This window comes from Oncorhynchus clarkii, unplaced genomic scaffold, assembly GCF_045791955.1.
Source record: "Oncorhynchus clarkii lewisi isolate Uvic-CL-2024 unplaced genomic scaffold, UVic_Ocla_1.0 unplaced_contig_3539_pilon_pilon, whole genome shotgun sequence".
NCBI lineage: Eukaryota > Metazoa > Chordata > Actinopteri > Salmoniformes > Salmonidae > Oncorhynchus > Oncorhynchus clarkii.
In genome coordinates this window covers 55,001-65,000 of record NW_027260942.1, presented here as the reverse complement: position 1 = coordinate 65,000, position 10,000 = coordinate 55,001, and the positions used below count along the sequence as shown (strand labels likewise).

At 45.3% G+C, this 10,000-nt stretch overlaps 1 protein-coding gene across 1 annotated transcript in view; it reads right to left on the bottom strand.

Moving 5' to 3' along the window:
- LOC139402471 (microtubule-associated protein 2-like) overlaps positions 1-10,000 on the bottom strand; it is a 55,161-nt gene that overhangs the window by 12,375 nt on the left and 32,786 nt on the right. The window contains exons 7-11 of the mRNA XM_071146432.1: positions 5,984-9,004; positions 5,510-5,710; positions 5,086-5,226; positions 2,915-2,970; positions 2,069-2,189 (exon numbers count right to left, since the gene is read on the bottom strand). Coding sequence (XP_071002533.1) covers positions 2,069-2,189; positions 2,915-2,970; positions 5,086-5,226; positions 5,510-5,710; positions 5,984-9,004 — 3,540 coding nt within the window. The remainder of the gene's footprint in view (positions 1-2,068; positions 2,190-2,914; positions 2,971-5,085; positions 5,227-5,509; positions 5,711-5,983; positions 9,005-10,000) is intronic.

Sequence of the window (10,000 nt, the reverse complement as noted above, 5' to 3'; positions counted from 1 at the left end):
AGGAGAAGGAGGAGGGGGAGGAGGAGGAGAGGGAGGAGGAGGATGAGTTAGAGGAGGAGGAGGAGGAGGAGAGGGGGGAGGAGGAGTTAGAGGAGGAGGAGGAGGGGAGGAGGAGAGAGGGAGGAGAAGGAGAAGAGGGAGGAGGAGGAGTTAGAGGAGAAGGAGGAGGAGGAGGAGGAGGAGAGGGGGGGAGAAGAGGGAGGAGGAGGAGGAGAGGAGGAGGAGGAGTTAGAGGAGGAGGAGGAGGAGGAGGAGGAGGAGGAGGAGGAGGAGGAGGAGGAGGAGGAGGAGGATAAGTTAGAGGAGAAGGAGTAAGAGGAGAGAGGGAGGAGGAGTTAGAGGAATAGTTAGAGGAGAAGAGGGAGGAGGAGGAGAAGAGGGAGGAGGAGGAGGAGGAGGAAAAGGAGGAGTAAGAGGAGTAAGAGGAGGAGAGGGGGGGTGAAGGGGGATAGGATAGTTGTTGAGTTAAGAGAGAGACAGAGTTGAGTTGAGCAGAGGATAGTTGTTGAGTTAAGAGAGAGACAGAGTTGAGTTGAGCAGATGATAGTTGTTGAGTTAAGAGAGAAACAGAGTTAAGTTGATCAGAGAATAGTTGTTGAGTTAAGAGATAAACAGAGTTGAGTTGAACAGATGATAGTTGTTGAGTTAAGAGATAAACAGAGTTGAGTTGAACAGATGATAGTTGTTGAGTTAAGAGATAAACAGAGTTGAGTTGAGCAGAGGATAGTTGTTGAGTTAAGAGATAAACAGAGTTGAGTTGAACAGATGATAGTTGTTGAGTTAAGAGAGAAACAGAGTTGAGTTGAGCAGAGGATAGTTGTTGAGTTAAGAGATAAACAGAGTTGAGTTGAGCAGAGGATAGTTGTTGAGTTAAGAGATAAACAGAGTTGAGTTGAGCAGAGGATAGTTGTTGAGTTAAGAGATAAACAGAGTTGAGTTGAGCAACAGATAGTTGTTGAGTTAAGAGATAAACAGAGTTGAGTTGAGCAGAGGATAGTTGTTGAGTTAAGAGATAAACAGAGTTGAGTTGAGCAGAGGATAGTTGTTGAGTTAAGAGATAAACAGAGTTGAGTTGAGCAGAGGATAGTTGTTGAGTTAAGAGATAAACAGAGTTGAGTTGAGCAACAGATAGTTGTTGAGTTAAGAGAGAAACAGAGTTGAGTTGAGCAGAGGATAGTTGTTGAGTTAAGAGATAAACAGAGTTGAGTTGAGCAACAGATAGTTGTTGAGTTAAGAGATAAACAGAGTTGAGTTGAGCAGAGGATAGTTGTTGAGTTAAGAGATAAACAGAGTTGAGTTGAACAGAGGATAGTTGTTGAGTTGAACAGATGGTAGTTGTTGAGTTAAGAGATAAACAGAGTTGAGTTGAACAGAGGATAGTTGTTGAGTTAAGAGATAAACAGAGTTGAGTTGAGCAGAGGATAGTTGTTGAGTTAAGAGATAAACAGAGTTGAGTTGAGCAGAGGATAGTTGTTGAGTTAAGAGATAAACAGAGTTGAGTTGAGCAACAGATAGTTGTTGAGTTAAGAGATAAACAGAGTTGAGTTGAGCAGAGGATAGTTGTTGAGTTAAGAGATAAACAGAGTTGAGTTGATTGAGTTGAGCAGAGGATAGTTGTTGAGTTAAGAGATAAACAGAGTTGAGTTGAACAGAGGATAGTTGTTGAGTTAAGAGATAAACAGAGTTGAGTTGAACAGAGGATAGTTGTTGAGTTAAGAGATAAACAGAGTTGAGTTGAACAGAGGATAGTTGTTGAGTTAAGAGATAAACAGAGTTGAGTTGAACAGAGGATAGTTGTTGAGTTAAGAGATAAACAGAGTTGAGTTGAACAGAGGATAGTTGTTGAGTTAAGAGATTAGATAGCAGTCAAATCACAGAAACGTGATAAAAGGGAAAGCGCGTAGTAAGAGAGGATAGAGTGTTTTTACACATAGTATCATCAACAAATTCAATAGCAAATCTCCTATACCGTTCTGTCATATGTGTATATAATACTGGTTAATAGGGCAGTATATCATCTGTCTGAAAAAACAGTGTGTGGAGGTGTGTGGAGGGGAGGGTTACTTACAGGTGGGCCTGCGGGGGGCAGGGCTGGTGTTGTCGTGCTCTGCTGGGGGGGCACGGCGGGGCAGGGAGGAGGCAGGCCTGGGCAGAGAGGACCTCTTTTCTGGAGTCCGGTAGGTACCCTCCTGTCACACACAACATGCAGGACATGTACAAGCACTTAGCAGACACAGATACAAACACCTGCCATAGATCTAATAACAACATACCGAAAACACCCGATTGCTGAGAACTACATTACTTGTAATACCCAATTGTGTGATTGTGAGAATGAATGGACAAAAACGAATGAACATCTCTGACATAGTCGTTACGGAACATTAGAATATTACCAATATGGAATGAATTGCACCTATACAGGAAGGAGGGAGGGTACTGCTCTAAAGGGTGTGTATTTTCCTTTCCCCTCCTCCTCACCTTCTCTTCCCTCCGCCCCCGCCTCTGCAGTAAGGGTGAGGGGGAGTTTCTGCCTGAGCATGCGGAGGAGGGGCGTGGCCCGCATAACTCCGCCTCCACTAGTGGTTTGGGTTTAGTGTGGGAGCATGCAGAGTTGGGCCTGGGGGACAGATCCTCTACCCCCCTGGTCAGTCGATGGTTTTTTAAGGCGGTGCGTGTGAGGCTCTAGACGGTAGCCATGGCAATGCAGGTAGGATGAATGGATGAATGGATGGATGGCATGCAGGACAGACAGAGAGATGGAAAAATAATAGACAGAATGACAGACAGGAGATGAGAGATGGGAAAATAATGAAATACAAAGACCGAAGACATATCGGAGGTGGGATGTCAGTGACAACACAATGAGACATCAATATATTCTAAATTACCATATGCAGTGTGTATTACTTACAGAGGTCCTTTCCCGGGATTGGTGGGTCACATTAAGAGGCTGCTGGTCCTCCACGGCTGAGGAGAAAGAAAGAGAGAGAGAGAGAGAGAGAGAGAGAGAGGGAGGGACAGAGAGGGACGAGAGAGAAGGATACAGGAAGAGAGGAAGGGACAGAGAGGAAAGAGAGAGAGAGAGCCAGAGAGAGAGAGAGAGAGAGAGAAAAGAGAGAGAGAGAAAGGGAGAGAGAGACCGAGAAAGAGAGACAGGGAGGAGAGAGAGAGAGAGAGAGAAGAGAGAGCGAGAGCGAGAGAGAGAGAGAATAATCAACTGTCAGGGCTAGGCCAGCAGAGGGTGATATCAGCCAACAGAAACACACAGCAGCAGCAATGAGTAGAGGGAATGCAGCAGACACCAGATACCAGAGAAGACGACAACCCATCAATAATCTCAAACACTCGAACACACACACAGTCCACACACACAGCCAGTGCACTCTATCTTTAACCACTGAATCAGAAAACATTCTAATGCAGAAGTGATGCATTCTTACTGCAAATCTTCAAGGAAGCATTTTCGTCGGGCTAATTTGTTCCTGACCAAATTCACCTATATTTCAGTTCACACAGCAGCACCCCAGTCAGACACCTGCCAGTCACTTCTATCAAACAGAAGAGCAAGGTATAGTACTGTGGCTCAAGACAAAAACCATCCAAGCTAGCACACTTGGTTCCTTGGAAGTTGGGGGAACGTGCGTTTTTGGTTTCCCATTGGTTCTGGGAACGAAGCCATAAGTATTCTGACTGGTAAAACTGAATGTTTTTTTTAAACATTCTGAGAATGGAAGTGAACATTTTGCCTCCTCTGGGTTTGCTGGAGGTTCTGAGAACGCTTTAGTCTAGTTCCTTGAAAGTTTTATTCTGATGTTTTATAACAATTTTTTGTTGTTTAAATTTTTGAATAGCTTCCTTAAAACATCCACTCAATGTTTCAATATGATTTTAACAAAACTGCTAGATTATTTGGGTTCACTTTTTGGAACTCCAAGCATGCAGAAATTGATTTCCTTTGGCATTAATCATGCAAACACATTGTGACACAGCATCAGTGAGATTCAAACCTATAATCAACTGTTCTCTACCCATAGAATTAGTCCACTGCACCACCAGCCTGCCATGTTTTTTTTACACATACAAAAATGTTAATTTTAGTCTATTCAAACAGACCCCATTATGTTGATTCAAACAGACCCCATTATGTTGATTCAAACAGACCCCATTATGTTGATTCAAACAGACCCCATTATGTTGATTCAAACAGACCCCATTACGTTGATGCAAACAGACCCCATTATGTTGATGCAAACAGACCCCATTACGTTGATTCAAACAGACCCCATTACGTTGATTCAAACAGACCCCATTACGTTGATGCAAACAGACCCCATTACGTTGATGCAAACAGACCCCATTATGTTGATGCTGAGAACGGAAGGTATATGTTTTAAATAACATTCTTAGAACCTTCTCTAAAGTATTCTTGTGGTTTTTCCGGAAGGTTTTCTTAACGTCCTCTGAACAATTTTATGACATAACTTTAAATAGAACCATGAGCATAGAACTATTTAGAGAGGTTCCCAATGTCAAATCTGTTAAAGAACATTACTAGAACATTACCAAAATTGAAATTAAATGTAACGATGTTTGAACTTTTAGGAAACGTTCTGTTAAAGCAATGAAATACCAAGAAAATTATGGGGGTTTTTGGTCAAGTTCCTTAAATGTGCTGAGAATGTTCTAAATCCAAGGAACTACCCTGCACCATTCCCAGAACGTTAAGGGGAGGATGTATGCCCTCACCAAGCTCTAAGAAACCTACGGTTCTCAGAACGTTATGTGCTAGCTGGGATAGTGGCACATGGTCCTCACAAAGCACAACCATAGTAGCACATTGTCCTCACAAAGCACAAACACTCCCCAAACACGGAGCTTACAGCTTGGACGAGCATAATGCAACATGATCTCGTGATTCTCAAAAACAAAACATCAAAATAAAGACCAATACAGGAATACAATGAGAGAAAAAAAATCATGAACAACAGAGAAACATCTTGCGATGGGTCTGCAGTGCACATTCTGTTTTTGGCCAGCTACATTGCATCGGTTTCCCTGCTGTGAGGACGGTAGGTAGGTCACCTGGTGGCTTGCCTCTAGCAGAGCCGTGGTGCGAAGCAGGTCTAGCTTGTCTGAACGTAGCAGCTTTGACTACAATCCTCCGAGTGGGAGAGCGACACTGGAGGACTGATACCTTACACTGTTCAGTTCTCTTCGTCCCCGCTAGCAGAGAGGGAAGACAGGGTTAACAACAGGAAGGAAGTGGACATCTGTTGTCATTATAGCGTGGTGCAATTTCCATTTAATCAACACACAGTATGGGTCTCAAGACCACGAAGAGGTGGTAACATTGTCATATACAAACTGTGTAATACAACTAAAACAAATCCTTGCCAGTGCAATTTAAAAGATTTCCATGACAGAAGTGATGTTCAGCAGTACCACAGATATATACAGTAAATAACACAGAATAACATGGACGATCTAACATTCTAGATCTAGAAACCTTTTTTCTTCTTCTCTTCCTCCTTTGGACGACGACTGACGGGCTCTCTGCGGTTGAGTTTGCGCTCGGGGGTGGAGGTGCGCCCCTGTCCTCTGCCGGGGGGACGTTTATTAGAGGGTCTCTCTACCAGGGGAGTCTTGACAGGACTCTGTGTTTTGGGCAGAGCTTCAATCTGCTCTGTCATTACGCTTCTGTCATCATCTGCAGCATAGGGAGTGAGATAGGACAGGAGGGCTAAGCCCACATACACCTGGCCCATATGTCCTATATTCAACATGATCTATATTGAATAGAATGGACCATCTGGGTATAAAGTTGCATTTCAAGATTTCCACGATATAGATTGTGTATTGTTGTTCATAGTCCAGTTAAAACGCTTGTTTGTTGTTGTGTGAGTTACGCAAGCAAAAACATGTGAAGCTAACATTTTGCATTTACATTGTTAGAATTGCATGCACATTTTGGGACAACTACCTTGTGAGTCCACCCAGCCACTCTCGCTGTCTAACATGGAGACGTCCATGGTGGTCTCGTCGAGAGCGGTGGTCTCGCTGGTCTGGCTCCGCAGTACGTCTGAGGTCTCCGACTCCTCGCGACTGGAAGCCTTCATCTCAACTTCCTGCCCCACTTCAGCGGACTCCTCCTCTTCCTGCAGCACCACCCCTTCTTTAGCCTCCACTTTATTCTTCTCTTTCTCTGCCTCCTTTCCATCCAGGGTTTGTGGCTGGTCGTTTCCAGAGCAGGCAGATAGATGAGAGATGCGATCGGCATAATCCCCTTCATCAATGGTTGGGGCAGTAGCATCACATGATTCGTCATCCCCAGCAACAGCAGACTCCAAATCTTTAGGATTTTCAACAATCACCTCCTCCGCCCCACCCACCACCCTCACCTCTTCTGTCACCTCCTCCTGCTTCTCCATAGGGTGACTCTCTTGCTCTTTCTCCTTGAGGAGCACAGGAGGGCCTTCAACTTCCTCCAAGACTTCCTCAGCTACTTCTATATCGTCTTCCTCCTCCTCTTCCTCAACTTGTGCCTGAGGTATGACTATAACTGGAGAACTTCCAGAAACACTTTTCTCTGGACTTTTCTCTTCTAGTTGCTCTGTGGCTTCCTCCACATCTGCAGTGCTCACGTTAGAGGGTGTTGGTGATGTTTCTTCAGCTTTGGTCTTGGCCTCTTCTTTTGGAACGACAGCCTCCGCTGGTACTGTTGACATCTCTGGTTCACTTTCACGCTTCTTCTCCTGCGCATTGATGATCTCCACTAATGATTCAGGTGATGATGTCATGGGTTCTTTTTTCTTTTCTCTCTCCAGTCCTCGAACATCCTTTGGCTGTAAGTCTTCAACAGCAGTCTGATGGTCTGGGTCTGAGGTCTCCTCCACTTTCTCCATCTCTGGCTTTTTAAGACCAGTCTTCTGACTCTTCCCAATCCTTGCTGACGCCACCTCTACTTTGACTTCCGCTGTGACTCCCTCAACTTTGGTTCCCTCCACAGCGGCAGCCTTTTTTGCTGGAGACTCAGAGGTCGCAAAAAGCTTGGTGTCCTTCACCTCAGTGCCAAAAGTAAATGCGAAGTCTGGTGGGATGGGGGACGCTTCTCTGGAGAGGTCCTGCTCCAACTCTACCTCAGGAATGGCTTGGGTTTTGATGTCCCCGGGAAGACCGCTCTCCAGCCGGAACTCTGTCAGTTTGTCTTTGGATGGAGCCACAGGGATCCTCAGACGATCCGGTTTGACACCTGCCGTGACAGCTCTTTCAAGCACCAAAATTGGCTTAACTGTTCCTCCAACCGATTCCTCTGCCTGGTTTGTTTTTTGCGGTGCCAGCTTTTGCTCGCCCTCTTCCGCAATGGCTCCCAGTTCCTCGTCACTGTCCCCTTCAGTCACTGTGGGGAACCGTTGGTGTGGGGAGCCCACTGGGCTGTGCAGATCGGCAGGCGAGGGCATGGGACCAGAGTACTCACTAAACACGCAGTAACCACGCTCCTCCTGCTGGCTCTCCTCTCCACCCACCACCCTGGGCGTCTGCTGGTTCCCCAGCACCAGCTTGGCCAGAGAACTGCCCACCAGAGCAGCAGATGGACAGGCAGGGACAGACCTCCTTCTATTATGCTGGTCCAGCTCCCTCTTCTCCAGGGTGGGTTTGGGCTTAACACCGGCTAGGTCCAGCATCTCAGGAAGGTCGTTGGATGGGTCATTCAAATGAGTGTAGTGTTGCTTCATGGGTGAGAGTGACAACTCAGGAGAACACATTGTCTTAGAGGTGGTGTCTTCAGGTGGATCAGTGGAGGTTTCAGTGGTAGGGACTGGGAGAGCTATCTCTGGAGTCACAGGAAGTAACTGTCTCTCTAATGTTACTAATGGGGTGGTTAGAGGAAGGTAGCCTGTGGTTTCATCCAGGCTTCCGGAAGAGACCTCTGGAAGAGATGAGAGCTTCGACTGGTTTTGCTCTCCTGCTTGACCCATTGAGCCAATAGCAAAATTCAGAGAAAGACTTCTGTGTTCCAATGACAATTTGCCAGGTGACAGCCTAGTACACACATCCTTCCTCTTAGGGAGATCCTCTAGCTTGTCCATGGCACTGTCACTCATCAACGTTATGCTGGATATTGTCTGTTCTGGTGCTGAATCGCTTATTTTAATGTTTGAATCGGCCTCCAGAACCTCCTCTGAGGGCTTCTTCTGGCTGACAGCACTGAGCTCATAGTAACCCTCACCACGTTCTCCTGGTTTTTCAGTATCCCTTTGTGTAGAGGTCTCAAAGTAGGCCGTCATACCTGACTCATCTTTTGAAGCAACTCCAGACTTATCTTCCGAACTCTGCTTGTCTTTTAGAGTATCTGCAGCAGATATGTGTGCCTCCTGCTTTGGGTTTTCTCCATCACTGACATTACTTTGAGGAGTCTCTTCAATCTTCTCAGTCTCAAATGACAATGGCCTGGCGGTCGATTGTCCTAGACTCAGCATTCTTTTCTCAGTTTTCTCTGATATGATCTCTTTCTCCTCACGAACGCTCTCACGGTTTGCTGACTTACTGGGTGTAACATAAGCATCATTTTCCTCCTCTTCCTCAATGTAATCTTTCAGGGGCTCATATACAACTGAAAGAGGAACTGAGTCGAGCTCTTCAACCGAGGGCTGTTTCTCAGCAGTGGTCTTGGGCTCCGGAAGGTATTCCATCTTAGGAACCACACTAGTGGTACTTCCAGTCCCTTGCCCCTTTTCTGGTTCCACTAAAGGCTGAACCGTTTTCTCGGGTTCTGTGGGGGTAGGATCAGTTAGAGATTTGTTTTTGGGGGAACCAGTGGAGAACTCAGCGATGGACACAGTGCTCTCTGCTCCCTCGGGTGTTTCTCTCTCTGTGGTGGGGGCCACCGGGCTCTGCGGAGGGGGTGCCCCCTGTGGATGCTCTGCCATGGCAGGATTGTCGGAACGAGGCTTCTCTGGGTTCACCGGCAGGTCTGCAAGTAAATCTGCAGTGGTCTGTGCTGCTGATGAGTTACACTAGCTCAGCGTTCTTTCTTTCTTTGCGGTGTCCACATGCTACAGCCAGCACAGACAAGCAAAGCCCTCTTCATATGGAGAGCTGTCCATCAAGCACAATGTAGGGCACACAGCAATACTATCTCTGGCCACTGGGAGCATGATTGCAGCACAGTTCAGTTCGATGACATTGGGATGGTGTGCAGGAACAGAATGACTGAATGAAGAGCACGATTTGAATGACATGGGATATTTAGAATGAATCTGAAATATTCAAGAAGATATTGGCACTTTAAGTAAACTTGAATTACTGTGCTACCTTGCGAGGATATCCTATGTGCTGAATGAATAGAGGATACAATGAATGTAACATGTTTCATATCGACTATATATAAATCACATTTTATGATATTGATTCTAACTACAAACTAAGACGAGTAAATGTTTAGGAAGATCTTATTAAAGGATGAAAATGTAGAAATGTTCAATCAATGAAGGTGAATATAACTCAGTTAGTATAACTCAGTGTCAGAGAGAATAGAGATAATTGAAAAACAGTGTTGTATCTAGTACTTCCTACATTATTGCTGGTTTACATTGACGTCAGATGAAATGACAGCAACATGAAACTGAATGCAAATAATACAGAGACACAATTGAACACAATGTACCAAAGCCAAAAACAAAACCCCACGGAGGGGGAAAAAACGGATTCGCAATGAATCTTTACAATACAATACACCTGACATTCAAAACATTTACCGTCTCATTTGCAATGTAGCTGGCAAAAACACTTAGCAATGAGTTCAAAAGTGAACTGGGGGCCGCACAAAAAAGGTTTGATCAATGATGAAAGCACACAATGAATTGACTGCTTATGCAATAAGAAATCAATGTGCTTGTATGTGTTCACATTGTAGCAGCAGCAACAGCTAAGAAACCAGTAGCACAGCAAAGCTAGATCCACATCACAGCCTTTAAAACAGACTATAGAGAGGAGGAAA